This window comes from Alosa alosa, chromosome 2 (genome assembly GCF_017589495.1).
Source record: "Alosa alosa isolate M-15738 ecotype Scorff River chromosome 2, AALO_Geno_1.1, whole genome shotgun sequence".
In the NCBI taxonomy this organism is placed as follows: Eukaryota; Metazoa; Chordata; class Actinopteri; order Clupeiformes; family Clupeidae; genus Alosa; species Alosa alosa.
In genome coordinates, this window is record NC_063190.1 from 9,352,780 (window position 1) to 9,377,727 (window position 24,948).

Here is a 24,948-nt window from a genome sequence, read left to right on the forward strand (position 1 = left end):
TAGGGTGCAAGTTCATAGACAAGACATAGACACGACTAGTTATGCCAGCCATGAGCTCTTGTGGCCTCGTTTCGTTTAGTTTCGTTATCTTGAAATAACGTGATAATTTCATGTTAAAAAGTTTCTTGTTATAACAATATCGTTTTCACGTTTTAACCAGATATGCATCATGTTATTACATGAAATTATCACGTTATTTCATGATAATGATATTTTTCACGTTTTTACATGAAAACGATATTGTTATAAAAAGAAACTTTTTAACATAATTACATAATACTAAGCTTTTTTTTTTTTTGTGTGGCAGCAATACGCTTCCGTACTATCCCTTGTTGAACCTATAAGTTCACAAAATGTTTAGTAATCTCTTGACATCAAACCTGTTTAAAAACATACATAAGTATTCAGTCAATTCAGTCAAGACTCAAAGTATAACTTTTCATATAAACAGCCGGGCTACACCGGCAGACAACTGAAGTGTTGTGTTCTGTGGAGTGTAAAAATAGTTTAAGAAGACTATTTCCATTGATTAGTGGAAGCTAATGTTTGTAGCATACGCTCCGTGAATGGAATGCTTCACCGAGTACTATCGGTACGAAAAAACCCCGAAAACAATCTAGTAATTTAGTTGAATTCTGAATTCAGTGTGGTCTCAATGAAACTATTATGAGCCTTCTGTCATTATCCCAAAATGATCAGATTAAAACTAAAATACTTGTTGAAGATGAAGAAGGTGAAGAAGAAGAGTTCAAGGCTTAAAGGCAATATGCTTAATTAGAAGAGTTCAAGGCTTAAAGGCAATATGCTTAATTAGAAGAGTTCAAGGCTTTAAGGCAATATGCGCTTAATTAGAAGAGTTCAAGGTTTAAAGGCAATATGCTTAATTAGAAGGCCAGAGTTCAAGGCTTAAAGGCAATATGTTTAATTATAAGAGTTCAAGGCTTAAAGGCAATATGCTTAATTAGAAGGCCTGAACTTACCTTTCCGCGCCAGTATGAGTCCTGCCAAACCAGACACTGTTATGACCCCCACTCTTGGCAGGAAACCCGGGGGAGGATCCCTCAAAAAATTGTATGTATCTACGACATGCAAGAATTGAGTATTTCATATCAGATGAAGAATAGCAACACAATCCTTCTCAGCAGTGTTCACAACCATTTAAATAAACACATGTCCAACAAAAAAGTGTACACACTGTATCATTACTCCATTCTCACCTTCTCCTGTCTGGTAAACAGCTACTGCACCAACCTTGACTGAAGTGCAGGCATTCTACAAAAACATATCATTTTTGATTTACAACACTAATTCATATCAATACACAATATTACTAGATTGCTTTAATTATGTGTCATCATAATTTCTATTTCCCTGTACAGGATTATATCATATTTCCATTCCATAATATTATGTCTACTGCTGGCAAAGGCATTCTAGGCATTTCATCGCAGGCATTTGAAGTGAAAATTGTAAACACGACATGTCCAAAAAGGGTTGAGGGAATAATAAAAGTGTTAGGTTCGGGGATAAAATCACACTGATCATCTGGGTACCTTCACTGCTCGAACATATGGCTGCAGTCCCACTCTCACCACCCCCAGGCCTCTCTGTAGTGGTCCTGGATGCTCCTCCACATAGTGCATTGCAGGAGGATCAGGGGAGTAGATTGAGAGCTGTGTGAAGAGAGTGAGTCAGTGACACTGTTTGCTGACACTGGTCTGTCTGCAAAAATAATGCAATGCTTATGTGAGTGGACATACATACAAGTACTGTAGTTGTAGTAGTAGTAGTAATTTTAGTTTAATGCCATATCAGCATCTATGGTTATATCAAGGCAAGGTCCCATGAAACAGTATCATTATTTTAGAGATTTAAAACAAAAAATACATCGATAAAGCAAATTATTTCAATACGATTCTTTAATTCTATATTTGAGTATACATGTTGGGGGTGTGTCTGTAGTCGCACCTCTCGTGGAGAGATGAGCTCTTCATGTTTCTCTTCACTCATGGCATAAACACGAAATGAGGCCAGTCCCAGCGCAGCCGGGACGGCTGTCAACTTCACGGCCTGATGATGTGGAAAAACATTTTCAAGTCAACTCAGGTTAAAAGTCAGCAAAATTGACAAATCTCGCATTTGTATGTAGCCTGAAATAAGTATGTGGCAACTATCAGATTTAATACATTATGCCTCATGCTTTGTTTATAATATTATTATGTTTCAACAAGAATTGAAGAAGAAAGTGGTACAAAGCCAGCTAAATATCCTAGGATTTTAGACGCCGTGACCTTCTGGCCAACTTGGGTGGGTGCTCACTGCTTTCCTTTAAACAGACTCGCTGATAGGATAGTTCATTAAAAGCGCACCTCTTCTACGGGATTAAGATACAATGATCCTAATCTAATTTTTCTTGTCTGCAGATACGAAGCGGATCCATATATCACCGTACCAACTACATATGAAATCAACGATGCTACATTTTGAGAAAGTACAAAAAAATGCACCGTAGTGATTCAATATTAGCCTTTAGTACAACATGTTCTCAGAGAAGCGAGCATGTAAAGACAACGCAACGTGAGACGGTCGCTCTCCACCGTACTGATTACGCAAGCCATTTGATCTCGTATTAATAACCGAATGCGCATACTGGAAATGTCAACACGATAAAACAATGTTAATCAAACATAGGCATTCAAACATAGCTGAAAGTTTTTCGATGGCAAACACCACTCACCTTGGAAGCCATGATGGTCCCTCCCACTCTCTTTCTCGTATGGAAACCAAAGAGGGACGTAAAACGCGTAGAATGAATCGCGACCCCTCCACATTCTTGTATCCTTGTGCTAAGAATGCTAAGAATTCAACAAACTATAGTCGCCACAGACCTTTCCCTTTCCCTCAAAATGTCTACCACAATAATATGCCCACACAGAATTTCTGGTAACCTTTTCAATGCCTCAATACAGCTGACAAGTCCTTCTCTGAACAAACCCAGTATCCAGAAACGCCTAATTTAAATTTCCCCAGCTTTACACTACTGTAAAAAATCGAAGGGAAATCATGTTAACTATATTCAATAAAGTCTATAGGCATACTTATATTTAAAAACAACCATGAATTTTATTCATGTTTGGAAAAAGATTAGGAGACTCATATTTTTCAACAGCCAATTGATAACTTGTTTACAGTTGTTGATTGTCAACAGTAGCCTGCCTTCCCCTTGCTTAAGAAAAAGTGGTCAGAGTATCAAGTTTCATCTCAGGTCTATATGCCTGTTCAGCCTTATAAAGAAGACGCAGATAAAGTTCATACTGGTTGTGGAGAGCGACAGAGAGGGATGGTAGACACCAATGACAAGGTGTCTTGTCATGGCATACAGATGTTTTGCTCTTTGAAAAGCATATGGTTGCCATGCATCACTGTAATACCAGCAGTCAAAGACATAAGCTGATACATCTCAGTCTAATCCTCACAATATACCCTTGCCTTAAAGCTGTGCCCAGCTTGAGTTTTCCACAGAGGTTTAGTCACCTGGTTAAATAATCATATTATACCATGTAGTAGTCCCCTCTGTGTTGCTGCTCTGAGGTGTATCGGTATGAGCAGAGTATGACAGTATGATGGTTGCAAAGGGCATGAGAGAGACCCTTGGTCACCTTTTACCTTAAATCCTGTGGAGACCTCTGTGCTCTGTCAGGCTAAGTGTCACGCTTCACTAGTCCAGACTGTCACTGTTCAGAATGTTCAACACTGAGGCTAAAACATTCTGAGTTTGGGTTCTGGAACTGTGATAACCCACGTCATCCCATCTAGAAAGTGAGGCACATAGTCAACTATCAACACAGCATAGATATTTTGACAGGTTTTTTTAATCGAACGCTTAAAATATGATTGGGGGGTTGCTTGGGGAAGAGCTAGGCTTATGTTTCTGTGATTTTTTATTTTTGGATGAAGGCCCAATGCTCTAGGGAGGTTTTGTTAATGATGCAGAACAAAACGGACAATCTTACAGGTGGGACCACTTGGAATGCATCCAAAGCCTCAAGTCACAATCAGGATTATGCTAATCCCAGTGTGATAAGGATAGAGAAGACAGAAAATGAGAAAAATATCATCACAGGGGGTCAAAGGCTGTAAGGCATGGTTGGCTTATGCTAGTGTTTTAACTATCTTATTAAAGCCATTATCTGTTAACTGAAAAACCTTGATTAAGAACCTAGTCTCAATTAGACATAGGCCCCTTTAACTGCCCTGGTGTGGCCACAGGTTTGGACAAATAAAGGCTTGTTTTAATTAGTGGCCTAGTCCGGTTTTTATGAAAGTTTTTTGGCTGTATAAAACCTCTTAAAGACCACCAGATCACCCACTTGAGCCAACTATATGCTGCTTAGATCGCACATACACAAAGTTTAGAGAAGATGGCATTGCTTCAAATACACATTTTTCACTTCTGTCAACATGGACACACTGTACATTGTTAAATCAGTTAGATTCTCAATTGTTCATTTTACAGAAACCATGAGCACGAAAGTAGAAGAGAGAGGTAAGAGAGGCGAAAGAAAGATGTGACTCTCTACCATTTGTGGCCATAAAGACCTAATGTGTGTCCATTCCTCCATTATTTATACCATTATCAATTCCATAGTATTTCCCATCTTGCTGAACAAAAGATTTGTGTGAAAGGAAGCCTGGCCCAAATATAAGCAAGTTGAGTTGACATTGACGATTGAAACACATAAAAGCCAAAGGATATTACCGTAATTTAGTTTTTACGGTGTATATCAATTGACATTGAATGTTGTGCAGTGTCTTCAATGAGCTTTGATTTGCTCAGTGACGGATACATTTTTTACTTAAATGAAGCTACAATTTCATTCTTATGTTGTATCTGTGAACAACCAGGCATAACTATGGAGACATACAGTACAATACACCATTTTTAACAGTGCAGATAATTCAGTTTATTAATTTTACAACTTAAATTTTACAATCTTTTTATATATGTTTTTCAGAAAAAAAGGGCTAGCTCTGAATCATAGGAAGAATAAATGTATCTCTCTCTTTCATATAACACCTTTTTTTTGTTGTTTTTTTGTCGTTGTCAGTCATTGTACAGAGTAAACGCTCATTATATATTTTCAAAAAAAGAGCAATATGTTCCTTTTTTAAATGTCGCAGTGCAACTTACATCTGATACAGCAGAGCAGTGACCTGGAGGGCGAACGCCCAAAATAACACAGTGGGACCCGTTGGCCAGATTTCATACAGCCCAGCACACACGCACACACGCACACACACACACACACACACACACATGCATGTGAGTGAGTATACACGCACCTGCACACAGACACACATCTCAGACACATGGCTGGCTTCTACTATGTACCTCATCACTGTTAAGAGATGGGGGTGCTAGGATTTTTGCCATCTTTCCTCCAATTCCCATCTTTCCTCCAATTCCCATCTTTCCTCCAATTATCTCTCTCTCTTTCTTCCTCTCTCTCTCTGTTTCCCCTACAGTATGGAGTGACACCATCGCTCCATGCCTCACCTTCCCCTCTGTACTCTAAGGTGTCTATGTTCTGAAAAAGTACATGTTTAACCACATCAAAAAGGTTACATTCAGTCCAATTAAAGTACATTCCACAATGATTCTATTCACAGTCAAAACAAAGAAAATTACATCTTCATTATATACTGTACTGCATGTGTTGAAAAACGTGACCCGATTCAGACATTATGGACTTTTAGCTCGATGCCATACTAAGATGAGGACGATGCCATATATCAGATATATTTGACTTCAGGGGACCATGAATAAGTTCACAGGGAAACCAAGAGTATACATACATATAAGACAGAAATTCTTAGAGAAACTCAGGACCTGAATTCAACCCAAAGTTTAAGAGGTAACCCCAGCTATTGCCGGGAAGAAGCAGAAACAGTCATTTCAGAGACGCAAAGCATTTTTCTGTTTTACACTCTTTTTCTAAAAACCAAAATAGAGAAGTAAAAAGACTCTGCTGATACAGAATCTGAAGATTGCATTCACAAGAAGAGTTCACAGTTTTGAACAGAGGATGCAGCTATGCAAACAAGAGACTATTATCTTATATACATTTCTTAGCCAGAATGGCAGAAATATCTTTAAAACCATGCAGATGTTTGACCAACAATATAAATATGCCAAAGGGAAAAACTTTATGGTATGGAAACACTGTAATGGCTGCAAAGAGATTAACCAATAATAACAATCATTACATTTGCATTCCTATGGTTACTCAGCAGCCAATGCAAACGTTGCATTTTAAATACGATTGAACTTATAGAACAATACATACAAACACTGGATGTTCCAGTCCTTTAAATGATATACAGGGAAAATAACACTCCTGTCAGGAGTGTGACTCTCATCATATGTCTCATTCAAGACTCACACAAACACAGGCACACACAAACACACACACACACACACACACACACACACACACACACACACACACACACACACAACACACACACACACACACACATACATACATACACACCAGATGCCATCTTCTCCCCTACAACACACAGATATCTATGTACACTCACAAATGCTCAAAACAGTCTTACACACAAACACACACACACACACACACACACACACACACACACACACACACACACACACTCACACATTTTGAGAGCTGCATACAGTTACACAGTAGGGCGGGTGTGTTGCTTGGTAACAGAAAGAAGCCCATTACCCACAGCTACATCGATCGCTCTTCCTGCAGCATACGAGGGGAAGAAAGGAAATAAAATAAAAATAAATCCAAAGAGCTGATTAAAAAAAGAGAGAGAGGATAATGATACAGCCCCTGAACAATTATCGCTGTGTTTTATTCAGTTCCTTGTAGTTGCTGTTCATATATTCCTCTTCAGCACTAAATATGAAAGAATGACTCTTTTTTTTCCCTCAGGCATGCAGTGGGGCACCTCAGTATCTCCGGTGAGTGAGTCTGTTATTAGTGGCTCACATGGGCTCGGGGAGCACATTACATCCTTTACTCTTCACTGTCTGTGGTGTCTGTGAGCTTTTTGCAGTCGCTCACAGTACACATCCGTTACCACGGTTACAGTGTGTGTGTTGTTGGTTGGTTCCCATAGTTACAGTGAGTGTGTGTTGGTTACAGTGTGTCGGCTCCTCAGTCAGCTGTCCGTCGGGGTTGAGGGGTAAAGGAGTGGTCTCTTGACTCCACAGTGCTTCTTCCAAGTTTTTCTTCATCAGTTTATGGGTGTGTTAAATTTCATGTTTACATACATGTCTGTTCTGTAGTAGGGCATAGGACTTTGTAAATAACAGTGAATGGACATGAGAGTCTGTAAAAGTTTATTGTTCTTGATATACATGACGTGTGTATATAACGCTATTTTTTGGCGGCTTAAAGGAGTGTGTGTGTGTGTATGTGTGTGTGTGTCTGTGTGTGTGTGTGTGTGTGTGTGTGTGTGTGGATGGATGGCCATCGTCACAGACTCAGACGTGCATCTCATCGCCTCAGACGTGCGTCTCGATGAAGGAGTGTGTGTGCATCATCAGGGTGGGTGACAGAGGTGAAAGGTCGCCGGCCGTGGTGTCTGAGGCGAGCTCCAGTGGGCCCGCGCTGAACTCGCAGATGTCCACGAAGAGCTCGTGGTTGCGCTGCTTCCACTCCCGGAACTTCCGCGAAGTCAGGCAGGGGTCGTCCAGAATCAGACCGATGACGGCCAGATCGCCCTCTTTGGCCTGGATGGGGGAAGAGCAGGCAGTCTGTCTGTCATCCAAAACGTCACAGAGTCGTCTTTTCAAGAGACGAAGGTGGGGGGTGTTGGTAGTTGTGTGGGGGGATCAGTTTTCATCTTTTCTTCCATCCCTCCATTTCTCTTTCTGTCTTTTCTTTTCTTTTTTTCTCTTTTCTTTTTTTTTTTCCTCTGCCCACCCCACACCCACCTTATTTTTTACCCCCTCTGTCCCTCTACCAGCCTAGATATAGCTCTCTCTGTCTGCCTCGCACCCACGCTCCCCCTCCCACTCCTCCTCTCTTACCTTCAGCGTGCTGCGCAGGGCCCGGATGCGGTGCAGCCGGTCGTTGGTGGCCGGGTCGTTGCAGCGCTTGGCGAAGGAGCGGCGGAACTCCTGCTTGGTGGAGGGCCGCTGCTGGCCGAAGGCCGACAGGCTGGCCTGCTCCCAGCGTCGTAGAGCTCCCTGGGCCGCCCACCGGCACCTCTCCACCCGGCCGAAGCCGCCGCCCTCGGTCTCGGGTCCCGCCGGCCTCGGTCTCCCCTCTGCGCCTGGCCTCCCGCTCTGCCGCCTCGCACGCTGACCGCTCTCCTCCGCCGTTCCGCCGCCGGCTGTTGTGCCTGCGCCTCGAGCCCCCGCCGCCACTGCCGCCCTCGTCCAGCTCGTTGTCGTCGGCGTCCTCCTCTTCCTCGCGGTGCGTGTGGGCCCGGGGCCGGAGCGTGCCGTGGGTGTGGCGCGCCTGCAGGGCGGCCTGTTGCGCGTCGCGGTTGCGCGGCAGGCTGTGGCTGCGCTGCTGCCTGTGGCTGTTGTTGTGCGCTCGGCTGCCCCCGCCACCGCCGCCGCCGCCGCCACTGCTGCGTGAGCCCCGCTCCTCGCCGTCCGTCAGCGGGAAGGGTCCGTCTCGGTCCAGGGGCCCGCGGCGGCGCTGTGCAGGGAGCGTGGCCTGGTGGCGGTGGTGCTCGGGGGAGAGGGACGAGAGAGGCCCGTGGGGTCCCGCCGGGCCGCCCCAGTCGCCCTCGCCCTCACCCGTCTGCAGGTAGTGCAGGCCGGCGCTGGTCAGCGGCGTCTCGATCAGGTCCTGCCAGGAGCGGCGCTCGCGGTGCGTGGAGCGGCAGCCGGAGGAGAGCGACTCCTCGGCCGAGGAATGGGAGAAGGTGGAGCCGCTGGAGAAGTGGCGCTCAGGGAACGGGCTGGTGGGGTTCGCCTGACAAGCACAGACACAACACGTAAGGACAACACTGGACCAAAAACAAAGTGTCTCTACATGTAAAGTACACAGGACTTTGTTGTAATCTTTGTCTACAGGTGTAGAACTTTGTAGTGTCGCTACTTGTAAAATGTATAGGATTTAACAGACGCTGTTATCTATATGACTTTCAACATTATATTGCCCAGGTGCACATGTGTATAGAGGTGTGTAGAGGTTAGAGGTAGGGACGGGAAAAGCAAGGCTTTGTGAAACACTGAAACATTTTGAAGCAGTTGTGCCGGAATTGTTTCGAGGCTTCGAAACAATTTCCGATACCCCAGAGCCTTAGATAGTAGATGTGATCCTGAACAAAGCTGTCAGATGCTTCGTAGCAGAGAAGAGGGTTACTCAAGACTATGGCTCGCTTTGTAGCCTAACTCTTGATGTTGCAATGTATTTCGGTTATAATGGTTAATGATAAAATATGAAGTTGGCCAGCAGATGTTATCTAAAATGATACCTTTCAAATCAAACGGGAAGTGAACCACAGTTGAGATAATGTGCAAAACAGCTGCGCTAACCACTACACCTTCATGACTACGACTGAGGTGCACTCTACACTGACAATTAAATGCACCGACTCATAACAGCTTGCTGTTGACCGGGGTGAAATGCACTCAAGATTCACTTAGCCGTGGTCATATGACATGGGTATTTTAAACCATGCTTCGAAAGCTCAACTCTGATTCGAAACATCAGTTTCAAACGTCACATCACTAGTTAGAGGTGAGGTATATATCAATGGGATGGGGTATACTGTTTGTGTACGTGCGGTATGTGTGTGTGTGTGTGTGTGTGTGTGTGTATGTGTCTGTGTGTGTGTGCCCGTGTATTGGTATAAGATACACCCACATGTATTCAGCACCAATCCAATACAACTGTCTCTGTGTCTGTCCACCTCTCTGTATGAGTCACTCAGACCCACATCTGCAGAGAATGACATGGTGTGACTTACACTGTGTCCTCTGTGGTAGCTATCGTGTTTGAGCGTCATGGATCCCTCCATCTCTTCCTGGTCACTTTCACTCCAGTAGTCTGACAAAATTAAACACCATTAAATTAGAGTTACCTCGAGAAAAGGGTCAATTTAATGTGTACAGGACCATATAGACTGAACCACTTACCAAAAATCAATAGATCAATCAATCGATCTAACTACACTTGAAGTCAGTAGACTATAACTAGACTATAACTCCACAAAGAGCACTGTTGACACATCAAAAGTCAATTGACTACAGACTACATGTATATTTACGTGTATGTAAAAACTCCAGCATATGTTATGAACATAAAATCAATAGCCATCTAGCAGACTACAACTTTCATCTGAAGTTGTCACACATTTAAAGAATTTACATCAACATTTACATCAAGAACCAATAGACTACAGATTAAACTACACATTGTAATTCAATAAACAGCAGACTAGGCATACAAAGGTCCACAGGACATTAGACTTATTGGATGTATTAAGTGGGTAGACTAGACTACTATACAGTCTGTATGCAGTAGGTGATATCAGCGCTCTGGTAAGAGGCAGGACGTTCTGACCTTCATCTGGGCGGGGCACAGGATCATCTGGGGTGTATCCAATGGCAGCCAGTCCCAAACGATTCATCCATCTGCACAAGACATAACACAGAGACACTTGAGTTACGTATCCAGACTAGGATGACAGGTATGAGGCAAACTGAGAGGAGACGAGTGGACAGGAGTGAAGAGAAGAAGAGAAGTGAGGAGTGGAGAGGAGAAGAGAGGAGAGGAGAGGAGTGGAGAGGAGAGGAGAGGAGTGGAGAGGAGAAGAGAGGAGAGGAGAGGAGTGGAGAGATTAGATGAGATGATAGGAATGGAAGAGGAGAAAGAAAAGAGAAAAAATCCTTACCTATTCATTTCCTCTAAATGGTCCGTGGCAAAGAAGAAACTCTTGATTTTTGGATGGCAGGCCTTGAAAGCACTTTGGTAGAGTGAGTGAGTGAGAGAGAGAGAGAGAGAGAGAGAGAGAGAGAGAGAGAGAGAGATTTGGGGAGAGGTCTCTGGTCAAACTTCATCATGCAAACTTTCCACTGCATCACCCTCAGCTACAGCAGCACGAGACAGGCCACAGCTGCAGTGACCTAGTTTCCCTTTGGCCTGAAGGTCTGACACAAGCCCACTACTACAACGCTCTCTCTCCTCAGCAGCACACACAAGCCCTCTACTACAACGCTCTCTCTCCTCAGCAGCACACACAAAAACACACAATCTGTACATCCACAGCAAGGAGCTGTTATCTCCTAGAGCCCAAAAGCAACACTCAAATACAGATGCACATAAATCTAAAAGTGAAAAAAATTCCAAAAGAACAAAGGAAAACAAACTAAGTTTGCCGATCAGATAGACTTTTTAATATTTGCTGTGGGTTCATATTTCACTGTAAGACGTGACATGGTTTGTTATTGTGAGGTAAGTCCAGGCACTTACTGTTTCCTCCTGCACTCGATTGCTCTGTCTATCCTGAACTCTGGCAAACTGATGAAACCCTCTGCCTTCTCATCCTGAGAACACAAGTTTAACAAAACAAGACAGTGAGAGACGGAAAATAAGCCATCAGATCATATTTGTCAATGACTAATTACTCAATCTGTTGCACATTTTCAAGTTATTTCACCGTAATAATATTTGCATGTAAGATTTTTTTAAATTATTATTATTAATGCATTTAGCAGATGCTTTAATCCAAAGCCACTTACAGAGACCAATTACAGGGAAAGTTACCCTAGAGTAACTCGGGGTCAAGTGCCTTACTCCACGGCACAATGGTGGCAGTTGGGAATTGAAACCCTTGACTTGGCTTTCGCCTGGAAGCCAAGTTTCTTAACACCTACACCACCGCCGTATTTGAGTCAGTAGAGAAGACACCAGGATTCGGCACTTGCTTTGATCAAAGTTGTCAATTACGCTTTTAATATCGCATAAGGGTAGAGCATAGTGAAACATGGGAGGTCTTACATTCTGATTGGTGTACCAGTAGAGGTCGGAGTCCTTCAGGACAAACCAGTACTTCTTCCATTTTTGGGTGAAGTAGCCCGTGTCATCCTTCTTCTTCCACAGCCAGCCCTCACAGTCACCGTGGCCCAGGTCCTTACAAGCGATCCTCCTACGGCTCGCATTGCTCAGTGACCCTGACCACACCAAGGGGATTGACACTCTAATTTCACACAGAGTTATACATGCATTTCTTACACAGCACAAAGATATACAAACAAATGAGGTTCTTTACAAACGAAAGGCCTTTTTAACACTTTAAAGCAACACAATGTATTTTTTTAATCTTAATATAAGGGCTTCAAACTCATTTTGATGGCACAACGACTTAAAACATGAAAACTGAGTCTCTGACGTTACCACTGCATGCCCAGAACGAAGTTGGATACATCCTTAGTGCTCAATGGGTACCCAGTATGTTGGGTACATCTTCAGCGCTAAATGGGTACCCAGTATGTTGGAAATGGACACAAAGGGGAATTCCTACATTGTGCTACTTTAACCGTTGATGTATGAAACAGTACAGTGGGGCCATCTAGTCATTTTGTTCCCTAATGGCCATGCACAAAACAAATCCATTCTTTTGATGAACAGTATACACTTACCTTTACTCTTCTTTTTGGTCTTAGTCCTTAAAGAAGCATAGTGCACTGACTGGAATTTAAAGAGAGAAAGAGTGGGTGGGGAAGAGATTGACACAAAGAGAGGTAAAGAGAATGAAAGAGATAGAGAGAGAGAGAGCAAGAAAGAGAGAAAGAGACAAACTGAAACTTGAACGTCTCTACTCTCTTTTGTGTTACATCAGCTTGTCTTTCTCAGTGAGAGTCGATAGCAGACGATGGGAGAACTACATCAAGCATAGAAACAGGAGTATATCTCATCACAGCAAGTCGATGCACTTACCTTCCTCATTGATGTTCCTGCTTGTCTGTCAATGGCAGAACTTGCATACCTATGAAATACAGAAGGACAGTGTGTCGTGCGCTGGAAACAAACAATACAAATTGAAATGAAAAATGAAATTGACAGTAGCTACTCTCTTAGAAATGGTGTGCATTGTCTCTCTCTGTTTAAAACTGCCTGTCACTTTTAGCTTTCTTCATCTGTAACCTACATTTTGCCGATTTCTGATGTTGTTATTCTGAGAAAGAAAATATAGCTTCTTGAAATGATTGCATTTTCACAGAATGAATAAAATACAAATGACAACACAATAAAAAGGTCATGCTGCTACCCGGTATCACAGTAATCTCCAGAATAGGACGCATTTTAAAAACATATCTCCACGTAAAGAAAAAACTTGGGAATTAGTCTTTCTCTTTCTCTCTGTATTGTGTACAGCATGGTGCACCAGTTGAATTCGATGTACCAGTTGAAACAAGACACTGGATAAAATCTGTCAAATGGGTATCTATCGCAGATGTCTACTAATGATAACTCGTACTTCCCCTACAACACCTGTTAAATGGGACAGTCATAAAGGACTCCTGTAATCCGCATTCATGCATGCAGTCTTTTGCAGCTGAGTGTCTTGAGGTACGCATTTGATAATAGGCAGGAAGGGGCAAAAATACATCAAAATGTATTTTCAAATAAAATATCAAATACCCTCATTTTATGTGTGTCAAAATAAACAACAAAATACACTGCCTGTCACTTTTATAAATACTGTATTTTTGTATTTTGAAAATACTAAAAATAATCTTAAAAGGGAGCATGAAATCACTTTGTAAACCTTCCATGTCTATTTAATCTATTCCTTCATCATTACACTGACTCTGTTGATAAAGTTTCTACGCCCACAAGACATGCCATAAGTCTGCAAACAGTCAACAGATCAACTATGCTGACCTGCCTGTAACACCTCATAGCCACCTCAAGTGGTACAAACTAACCACCGAACTTACAGAGCCACAGTGGTCTTAAAGCAAACCAATGTAGTTCTATTAAAAATGGCTCCAAACTCATGGAACAATGACATATGATACAGAGAATGAAGTCTCTGACATTGTTAGTGCATGCCCAGAATGATATTGCATGTAAAGTTGTTGATAAGGTAGGATCATGAACCTTTTAATTGTTTTTTAACTAACTGGGTACTGTGTAAGCGCAAAATGGGGTTACATTGACGCCAGTGGGCATAGATATGGGTGATACACGAAGAAACTTTTTGAGCAATGTCGCAGGGGAAAAACGTAACGGATTGCATGTGTTCTATTTATTACAGTTATCAAGAAACTGATGGTTAAAGTTCTCAAAAAAACTGTAGTTGAGGTTGGTGTGAGAGATGGGGTGTTGAGAGGGTGTGTGTGTGTGAGCAACCTACACGTTACTCATCTTGCACTGGATAATTTTCCTGAATCTCAATATTCTGATCACAAATGACTATTGTCGGCACCAGTCAGAGGCTACATTCATTATTTTGCTCTTGTATGATGTCATCACATCACCAAAAGTATTGGTTTTACCAAAAATATTTGGCAATATTTTGAAACTACAAAAATACACACATATAAAGTATTTTGATACAAAATACGAAGGCATTTTCTTCAACCCAATAAAATACAAATGAATACTATTTTTTATTTGAATTATGTATTTTACATACATGTATCATGAATACCGCCCACTGCCTACTGACTGATAACAGGACCGCCTCACATTTCTACTATCCGAAGAAATTAAATCGTGCTTCTCAATTTCTCTCCATCCCCTTCTCCTGCAACTCAGGTCTTACATGCTCTCCTCCTCCTCCTGGTTGATCAAGCATTGTTGAAACTTAAAGGTTTGCTTATGTATACATATAAATTTCACAAAATGTTCAAATTGTGTACAAACATATACATGTACTGTATGTGTTCTAGAACGCCAGTGGTGGTCAAAACAAAGAATATATTGGGGGTTCTTACTGTGGTGTATGCAGTACATAATACATTATTCCTTAGTAGCTACTAAGGTCAACTAAACAACTCTGACCTGAAAAGTGTACAAAAGGTACACACATCCAGGGCAAGTAGCCTCAGTTTAGGGTGCTGGACAAAAGCAAAAGTCACAGCAATAAACGTCTGCACACCAGACATAGCACCCAAGCAAATATTTAATGACATGTTTCGGGGCTAGCTCTTCCTCCACTTGACAGCTCTGACAAAGATAATTGTTAAGTAGCTAAATTTATACTATACAATTGCTATTGTACTAGATGAGAGTGTCCTGATTGGAATGCTCCCAGCGCATTGGAGCATATGATTGTTTTTACTAGTCCAGCACTAAGCAGTGGTCAAACACTGACCCTTTCCTATTTTTTCTCTGATATGTATCACTGTGAACTGAACCTTAGCAAAAACAGTGACAGAAACACCAACTGTGCATTAAACCTTTCTGAGGAAACAAGCTCAGACAAAAGACAATAAGATCCACTATGTCTATAAAGAAGATGCGGAAATCCATGCTTGAGATTTGGGGTAATTAAAATCCCTTGAAGGAGTCTCAATATCAGTGCAATGTGAGGCGTGTTATTGAGTTACTGAGTTAATTTAAATATTGGGTGGTTGGGAACAGACACAACACAGCTTGCAAATGACAGGCTACTCCTTTTGTGCAGTTTGGTGCAATGTGAATAAAAGTCAATAGAAACGGCCTTTTCTACTGATGCTCGTCCTTCCATACCCTGAAATCTATTGTCATTCTCACAGACAACTCATAATTCTTCACCATTTTGATCACATGCTTGATAATATGCTTCCATATTTAGCCTGTCTGGCATATAAATGAATGTAATGCCTTTGCATTTCTTTGTTTTCTTTTCTTTTTTCAGTATTTGGGTAGCTATTATATTGACCACTCTGTCTCTGTGTGCACAGGTATAACACAGGGAATCAGATGGGATGGTGACAAGCTCATTCAGATAGTGGCACATGAGAGAACTTAAAGGTTGTATCAGCGATTTCAGGCCCCAAAAAGGCCCAAACATAAATGATCACATTCCTCTAATCTTTCCTAACGATCCGCTAGCTGTCTGCCCCATAAGGAGGCCATCAAAAGTAGGCAGCCTCTGTAGGCAGCCTAGGCTCCGAGATCTGTACACAAAAACAATTGCTACCAACAAGGGTTGGCAACCCCTCAAAGGCAAAATAAAGTGTTTCAACCAATAACCGACGAGATGCGCGTTTAGGAGCGTTTTAATTGCACGGACATCAACAGAAGTGATGTATCCACGCTATCGCTGATACAACCTTTTAAGGGCTTAATAAGCACTACTCAGAACCAAGGAAATACTTCACACCTTTTTGAACCTCCATCATCCACCGGCCTATACACTGGCCACACAGACACACCCTACCACAAACACGTGCACACGGCATGCATTCTGTTGCCCTGGAGAACAACACAGACACAAAGGCTGAAGAAACATCACATCAAGAGACTGTGAGAGAAAGGAAGCTTCACATGGCCCTTTGAGATACACAGGAAACCTGCAAGAAGCTCTCTGAACTCGGTCTCTTCTCGAGACGCTCTTGAGCGTGTCCTCTTTGACCTTCTCCTGTGCTGTCAAATCACAATTGCCTGCAAGTCAACCATCCACTGGACCTGAAGACCTGCACTTCATTCAAACACCTTGACAGTGTCCTCTTAACCCACTTCATACACCCCCAACCCCCAACCACATCCCGCAACTGTGATCCTTCATTATCCACAGACACACACACACACACACACACACACACACACACACACACACACACACACAGAGCAGTGGGCATTATTAGCACATGAGCTGTACAGTAAGCTGTTCCTAACACCACCTACATATCGCTACACGTTTCACTCTGCCACTCAGAGTGCCACCTCACACACTCACACACTTATCTCATCAAACTGTGAGAAAAGGAAGCTCCATGACATGACAACATACAGGATGTGTGTCTTACTGTCTACCGAGGCATAGTCTAAGACCAAGAGTAGTGTTTCAGTATGTGTGTGTATACATTCAAAAGCGATGTGTGGTAAGAAAAGACCACATACCAAGCCAGACAGTAGCAAATGCTGTAATCTTATGTAGACATTGGGGAAGAGTATAGGTACTATGTAGGTACATAACTATTCTATACTGTACCAAGAAAGCAAAGTCAAATTGTTCTCTTGAATCACATATCACTGATGTACTTTCATGTATTATAAGAGAGAGACATTCAAAACTACCAGACCTTTTGATCTCAGTGGGTTTCAATGTTCAAACCTTCCTAACAATTATTTCCTGATGTCTTTCAAACTAAATGTGAATACTACTGGAAGCAGATTTGCATGACACATAGCACGACAGCATTTCTTTTCAGTAGCACATTATATTACAGGCCCTTGTTACAGTGTATCTACACCATGAAGTACAGTGTAACAATCTGTGTAACAAAATGCCCATAGTCCATATACATGTGGCAGCATACAGTGGAATATACAATGTACAATTTGTGTAATTGTGTATTAAGTCCTGAAGTTCCTCACAGTCAGATTGTCTGATTTAAGGAAATGACAAAATCAACATTTATGATTTTTTTGTCACAGCAAGAGTGCCACAGTGTCTAGCGGCTTTAGCCCTGTCCCATCTTCTCACCTACAAACCACCATCACCTGCCCTGCTTTAAACGTGCTCCCTGTGAGGAGGACCTCTGACTCCAACACTAAATACGCCTGTGTGCACCTGTGTAGAAGCGACGTTTGGTCACTCACCTGTCCGTATCGGCGCGGAGTGTGTCGCCAGCACGCTGCAGAGGAGAGAATACAGAGAAGAGTTCACAAGAGAGCACACACACACACACACACACACACACGCACACACACACACACAGGGGTTGGGTGGTTTCCTGTTGTATCAGGAACGATGACAGCAACAGAAAGTATGGTGGGAGTGCCAGAAGACCAGTATGACTGTGGACGAGAGCATTCACCTGTGTGTGTGCGTTTCTATGTGCATGTGCTTACAATTTTTTCCAATTTCAACACAATTTCGCAAACTAGGTTGGTTTTTTATCAAAATACTTAACATAATTCACAAAACCACACACCCAAACTGCAAAATAACTCATTCTGCAAAAATTAAGCACTGTAACTACCAAAACTACCATTATCAAAATCAAACTTTTGCACCAAATGGCACACACTTCATTAATATTACCAGATTTTTGTCTAACCAACTACACACTGTTTTGTCTAATGAAAAGCACTCTCATCTTTAGTACGCTTTGCCATAATACTAAACAAGTTCAAATTGTAGTGTCACTTTGAATGGCATTGTATTGAAATGGCAAACATGTGACTTTATGTTAGATTGTTGTGTCTTATGCAGAGAACAGTGTTCAGTGCATTTAAAAACAGTTTGCTGTGCCGCATCCATTATTTCTGTACATTGAGATAATCACAGAGGCTAATATCCCTAACACACACACACACACACACACACACACACACACATTCACACACACACTGACAGACACACACTGACAGACACACACATGCACACACTCAGACACACACACACATACACATACACATGCACAGGCATACACACAGACACACACACACACACACACAAATACACACACACACATTCGATACATACAGTTGTGCTCATAAGTTTACATACTCATGTAAACATGTACATAGACATGCTAAAGTTGACTAAAAAGAGGAATAAAAAATAATCTTTCAAACTGATCTTACTGTAATGCCTTAATTAAATAAATGAGGAAAAATCCAACCTTTAAGGACACCAATTGTCTTTGTGAATGAATAATGTATCATAAATAAATAAATGTTCTTCCTTAAAATACAGGGGCTCATAAGTATACATATCCCTATGTTAAATTCCCATAGAGGCAGGCAGATTTTTATTTTTAAAGGCCAGTTATTTAATGGATCCAGGATACTATGCATCCTGATTAAGTTCCCTATTCAAATAGCCCCACATCATCACATACCCTTCACCATATCTCACGATGGGCATGGGGTACTTTCCATAAGATCATCTCTCAATCAAAAATCCAACCAGCTATTAGGCTAACTGAAATAAAACCATGCCAATCTCTAGGTATGGTGAAGGTTATGTGATGATGTGGGGCTATTTTAATTTCAAAGGCCAAGGGAACTTTATCAAGATGCACAGTATCCTGGATCCATGAAATAACTAGCCTCTAAAAAAACAAATCTGCCTGCTTCTATGGGAATTTAATAGGGGTATGTATACTTACTGTACTTATGTATACTTGTATGAGCCTCTGTGTTTTAAGGAAGAACATTTATTTATTTAGGATACATTATTCATTCACAAAGAAAACTGATGTACTTACAGTTTTTTTCAATCGATAACAAGCGCTTACCCATATTTCAGATAATTTTTCTAAACTCTTAACACAGACTCACACCTACAAAACACAATTGGCCAAATGGATAATTTTCTTCTCAAAAACACATTTTTTTTAAATATATACTAACTCTTCATTTCAAAACAGAACACATCTTTCTCTGCACACACTAACTTTACCAAAACACTGGAAAACAAAGAATAACACTTGTTTTCACTTCACAAGGTACATGCAATCAATCAAAGTACACCAGGTTTCAAAATACTGGCTATTGTTGACATTACAAAAACTGCATAGACTTTTATGTCTTACAGGTATTTGCATGCAAAACATGCTATCCACTGTTTTTACACTAAATTTCATTGTTGGGAACTGTATGTCCACATGCAATGTTCACATTCAAAAGCATTCCAGTAAAAAGCAAATCAGTTTTTTTCCCTTTACTGTTTACTACAGGAGGTACAGTAGAAATACTGTTTACAGTATGATGGAACAGGAAAAGTTTTACAGTATTGCTTACAGTGAACAAAATATCCATGAAACACACAATAGCATTCTGAACAAAAAACAACATCAAAAAGCCCAGATAAAAAGGGGGGAACTAAAAAAAGCACACAATTACTGTATCTAATCTCTGCTATCTTCAGAGTTAGGCCACATGTTTTCATCAACATCACATCTGATATTATCCAAGGCGATGTACCTGGGATAAAACCATTTGGTAGCAGAAGCAGAGCAGAAGCAGAGGTTTTTATACTGTATCTAAGGTTTGGAATATTGTGTTTGCTATTGTGGGATGTTGTGTGTTAACATTCGTAAATACTACAAAAACAATCCATTGTTTTGTTGGGAGGTATAGCTTGTCTGTTAAGAAAATGAAAGCATTGTGGAAATGTGTTTACTGACTGCATATTGTGTGAAAACGACATAAAATGTGTGAATGGTATGGCCACAAAAGACCGATGCTATGTGCTAATTGTGTTTAGAGTTTTGAAAATGTGACAACTGATTAGACAAACGCTTGTTAGCGAAAAAAAACTGTAAAGGTTGGATATTTCCTCATTTTTTTAAATGAAGGCATTAAGATCAATTTCCAAAAGATGATTTTTTATTCCTCTTTTTAGTCAACTTTAGCATGTGTATGTACAGGGTATGTAAACTTATGAGCACAACTGTAAATAGCTAAGAGAAAGCAAAATTACTAACATGATAGTGTGGCACAGTGTTGTTGTCGGGCACTGGAAAGGGCAGCCCCTCAGGAGGTCCTGCGTCCAGCCTGACTGGGGGAACCAGCATGGAGGGGCTGATGGGATAGCTGGGGCTGCTGGGATTGCGGCTCTTCCTTCTGGAGCGCCGGCTTGTGTCACGCTGGAAGTCCCGAGCAAACTCGCCCTCCTCCTGGATCACCATGATCCTGTCATCACTCATGAAGCGCAAGAGAGAGGAGTCTGAGTCTGAAAGAGAGAGATAGAGGAACAGAGAAAGAAGAGGGGACAGAGAGGGAGATAGAGAGATAGAGGAACAGAGAAAGAAGAGGGGACAGAGAGGGAGATAGAGAGTAAGAGGAACAGAAAGACAGAGAGGTGGTTACTGAAAAGTTCTTAACATCCGCAACTAAATTAGTCTTTTTGGATTTTTTTCCATGAATGTGGGCAGAGCAAAGATGGTGACAGAGATGGTAAGATCTTTTTGATCTTCCATCTTCCTCCTGCACACACACAATATACTCTGATACTCTGTCTCTCTCTCTCTTTCTCTCTCCCTCACTCTCTCTCGTGCACACACACACCCAACCACAGATGCACACCCACTTCTTACCACCCACTTATTTCTCTGTACTATTCTTAGATCAGTTGACACACAACACTGGGTAGTAACAACCATTGCACTGTGGAAGAAAAGGGCAACAGCAGAGACACAAACAAACAGGCTCCCACAGTGGAGCTCCACCAAGCACACAGTCCACGTGCCATTACTAATATTCAGCCACTGAGCTCGTCTGCTCACATGAAGTCCCCCAGCACAGAATAGGGGTTGTTATGGAAACAGCACAGATACGCAGGCTGCCGGAGTATTGTAGAGGGAGACAAAAAACACACACACAAGTAGGCAAACCTTAAAAAGGGCCATTAGTCAGTACATCAGGATTAAAATACTGTAAGTGTTAGAGTGGGCAGAGTGTTCATCCTTACCTTATTCTACCTCTCTCTCTTTCTCTTTCTCTCTCTCTCTCTCTCTTCCTCTCTCTCTCTCTCTTTCTTTCTCTCTCTCTGTCTTTCTATCTGTCTGTTTGTCTCTCTTGCTCTCTCTCTCTCACACACATACACACACACACACACACACACACACACACACACACACACACACACACACACACACACACACACACACACACACACACACACACACACACACACACACATACACACACACATACACACACATACATAGAGACAGCTACCCACGCCGTATACATCTGCCCACACATGGTTGCTTTACCTCGGCTTCCTCTCTTGTACACTCCAGCCTCCTGAGGCTCGGACATCCACTCGTTTGCCATAGAAACAGGCCTGTGGTCACCTGGAAGGCATGCAAAGTGGACAGTGTTCTAAAATTAGTGTGTGACCTGTGTATGTAGGGCAAATGAGTATGTGTGTGTGTGTGTGTGTGTGTGTGTGCATGTGTGTTTTTGTGTGTGTGTGTGTGTGTCTGTGTCTCACAGAATGTGTATGCATATGTGTGTTTGTGTATGTGTGTGAATGTGTTTGTGCATGTGACTGAGTGGGTGGTGTATGTTAGGGGGAGGTGTGTATACACGTGCATGTGAGTGCATGAGCATGCATATTTGTGTGTGTGTGTGTGTGTGTGTGTGTGTGGACTGACCATGTGTGGGGGTCCTGTCTCTGCGGCGTAGCCCTGTGGATCTGCCCCCCTCCTCCTCCAGTAAGGGGAAGTACGGACCCCCCTCCTGGTCCACAAAGAAGCCTGGAGACTCGGAGCTTCCGAACACACCAAATCCGCCCCTCTCCATCTCCTCCTCCCTAACAGGCCACATGCCAAACACGCTTAATTAATGAGAAATTGTTGAAATTGTTGAAATATGTAAGTGTGTATGTGTGTGTCTCTCTCTCTCTCTCTCTCTGTGTGTGTGTGTGTGTGTGTGTGTGTGTGTGTGTGTGTGTGTGTCATTTGTGTGTGTGTGTGTGTGTGTGTGTGTGTGTGTGTGTGTGTGTGTGTGTGTGTGTGGGGGCTCTTGGACTGCTATACTGTTACGCCCGCCATGACCATTATACAAACCAAATCTGTCCAATCTGCTTTTCGAATCAGTTTTTCTGATCTACAAATCTGTCCAATCTGCTTTTCTCAGATCAGAATGAAAATTATCATAACTATTAGTTCAACCTCCACAACATTTAGTCATTTGTGCACATCATAGTAGCAATTTCTCCTTCCTCTAAACAAATTGCAAATGCTTTTGAACAGTTGCTTTGTCATGTCAGTCAAAATGAACTATACGTACTTATGGATGCTGAATAGTCGTTCCCAATAAAACTAATAGTCTTCATTTCATTGCTTGAGTCATTACATACAAAATTGGTGAACTAGTTATCAAATTCTGTCACAATGCTGTAGGATTGCAAAGAGCATATACAGTAAAACTGTGAAACATACATATTCAGTGTCTTGTACTCACTTACTCCCCTAACTACAGCAATTTGTAACTTTGCTGTAGTTTTCAAATGTGCTGTCTTGAGCATTTTCAGGTAGTGTCACCGAGTTCTGACCTTTTTTTGCATGGGAAAACACTGAGAGCATAAACTGTCGTAATGAAAACATGACAAAGCCATTTGACTATCTTGTTCATAAACGATGGTGTTAAGACTTCTCATTTTGATGACACTGGTAATTTCATTAGCATAAATACTTGCTTTTGAGGAATGGACTATCCATTTTGAGCAAGTGACGTGCTTTTGCAGGTTATCCACTAGGTTTTGCAGTTTGCACTAATTGTTTTGAGAAATGCACTAACTGCTGTGCAAATGTTAATAGTGATGTGAGAAAAGCACCAAAGCGACTGAGAAAAAACCATGGAACCATGGACTAATAAAAACCATGCTTGTGCAAGTGTAGACTCTTGTATGTATAGTGTATGTGTATACTGTATATATACGCCTACCTGTGTCCATAGACTCCAGAGACAGGGGACAGTATGAAGACGTCATGGCTGCCTGGCGTGTCCAGCCCAGGGGACAGGCCAAGTGAGCCCAGGGTGCTGGGCGGAGTGGGCGACTCACTGCAGGGACTCGTGGGAATGGGCTGAAGAGGGACAATCAGGACACTGTGAGACACTGCCAGGGACACACAACAGAATCTCACTCCTCTCTCACTGATCCTCACGGTCTACGCCTTAAAGACAGTTCCTCTTCAGTCATTTGATTTAGCTCGCTAGTGCATTACATAGCTCAATGTAAGACTGCTTAGAGGCCTTGACGCATATATCGCATAGAGTGAGGCGGTGTGATCTAAAAAGGCCAACCTTGGTGACAATACGTTTTATTCAAAGAGGTCTGCCGAATAAGAGCATAGCAACAAACATCCCTAGCAACAGGAGCACGGAGACAACGTGGTCATGAGTGTGATATACAGTATGAGATAAAGGTCTAGAGAAAACAAACAACATATAACACACAACAAACACTATGGTAGGAGTGGGGCTAAACACAACCAATGTCGTCTTCCAGGCAGCACTGCCACTGTCGACTTAAAGGCACCGTATCCTAATCCTAACCCTAACCCTAACCTTAACCCATGCCTATAGCGCCTTCCAGGCAGCGCTGCCTTGAAGACAACGTTGGGGGCATAAAACACCAAGAAACCACCTGTATTCTCCTACACTAAGAGTGCATTTGTAAATTCAAATGGCACTCTAAAAACAGAACAACACTATAGTGTTGGTCTTAAAAACATATCAGCATGCCATCTGTCAATGAATTGCCAACCATTTTTTATGCATATTCAGTCCAGTTGTAAAAGTAGTTTGACCCAGTTTGTGGCACTCAGCTGACGTCACATGTCCAGAAAAAAACCCCACACAGTTCCAAAGGCATTCTGAATTTACAAACGTTCAAAGTTCCAGAGCATGATGGGAGTACTTGCAGTAACAATTTATGAACAGGACGTGGAGATGCCCCCGTCCCCTCCTCCAGCCCCTGCCGTACAAGTGGACCAGAGCAGACTGGGTTTCTATGGTTCTTGGCTGGCTGATATGCAGACAATAGAGGCTGTAACAAAGTCCGCCTAATTGCAGCTGAAATCTGGAGCATGTTATTCTCCGACTGAGTTGCATAACGGTTACAGACTGCCACTCACCAGCCGTTACTAATGCATACAAACCTACTGACATACACACACGCACGCACGCACGCACGCACACACACACACACACACACACACACACAAATACTCTCTCTCTCTCTCTCTCTCTCTCTCTCTCACACACACACACACAACCCACTGTTTCATAAGCAACACTCATATTTGCAAGAATC

General features: G+C 42.1%; 1 protein-coding gene across 1 annotated transcript in view; it reads right to left on the reverse strand.

The window, feature by feature from the left end:
* Window positions 1-4,939: 4,939 nt before the first annotated feature.
* si:ch211-26b3.4 (connector enhancer of kinase suppressor of ras 2) overlaps window positions 4,940-24,948 on the reverse strand; it is a 34,537-nt gene continuing 14,528 nt past the window's right edge. The window contains exons 10-24 of the mRNA XM_048231927.1: window positions 23,577-23,716; window positions 22,283-22,440; window positions 21,899-21,979; window positions 20,606-20,853; window positions 17,769-17,803; window positions 12,948-12,996; window positions 12,650-12,698; window positions 12,009-12,181; window positions 11,481-11,554; window positions 10,903-10,974; window positions 10,572-10,642; window positions 9,976-10,055; window positions 8,448-8,975; window positions 8,078-8,362; window positions 4,940-7,777 (exon numbers count right to left, since the gene is read on the reverse strand). Of these exons, the coding sequence (XP_048087884.1) occupies window positions 7,550-7,777; window positions 8,078-8,362; window positions 8,448-8,975; window positions 9,976-10,055; window positions 10,572-10,642; window positions 10,903-10,974; window positions 11,481-11,554; window positions 12,009-12,181; window positions 12,650-12,698; window positions 12,948-12,996; window positions 17,769-17,803; window positions 20,606-20,853; window positions 21,899-21,979; window positions 22,283-22,440; window positions 23,577-23,716 (2,271 nt within the window). The 3' untranslated portion in view covers window positions 4,940-7,549. The remainder of the gene's footprint in view (window positions 7,778-8,077; window positions 8,363-8,447; window positions 8,976-9,975; window positions 10,056-10,571; window positions 10,643-10,902; window positions 10,975-11,480; window positions 11,555-12,008; window positions 12,182-12,649; window positions 12,699-12,947; window positions 12,997-17,768; window positions 17,804-20,605; window positions 20,854-21,898; window positions 21,980-22,282; window positions 22,441-23,576; window positions 23,717-24,948) is intronic.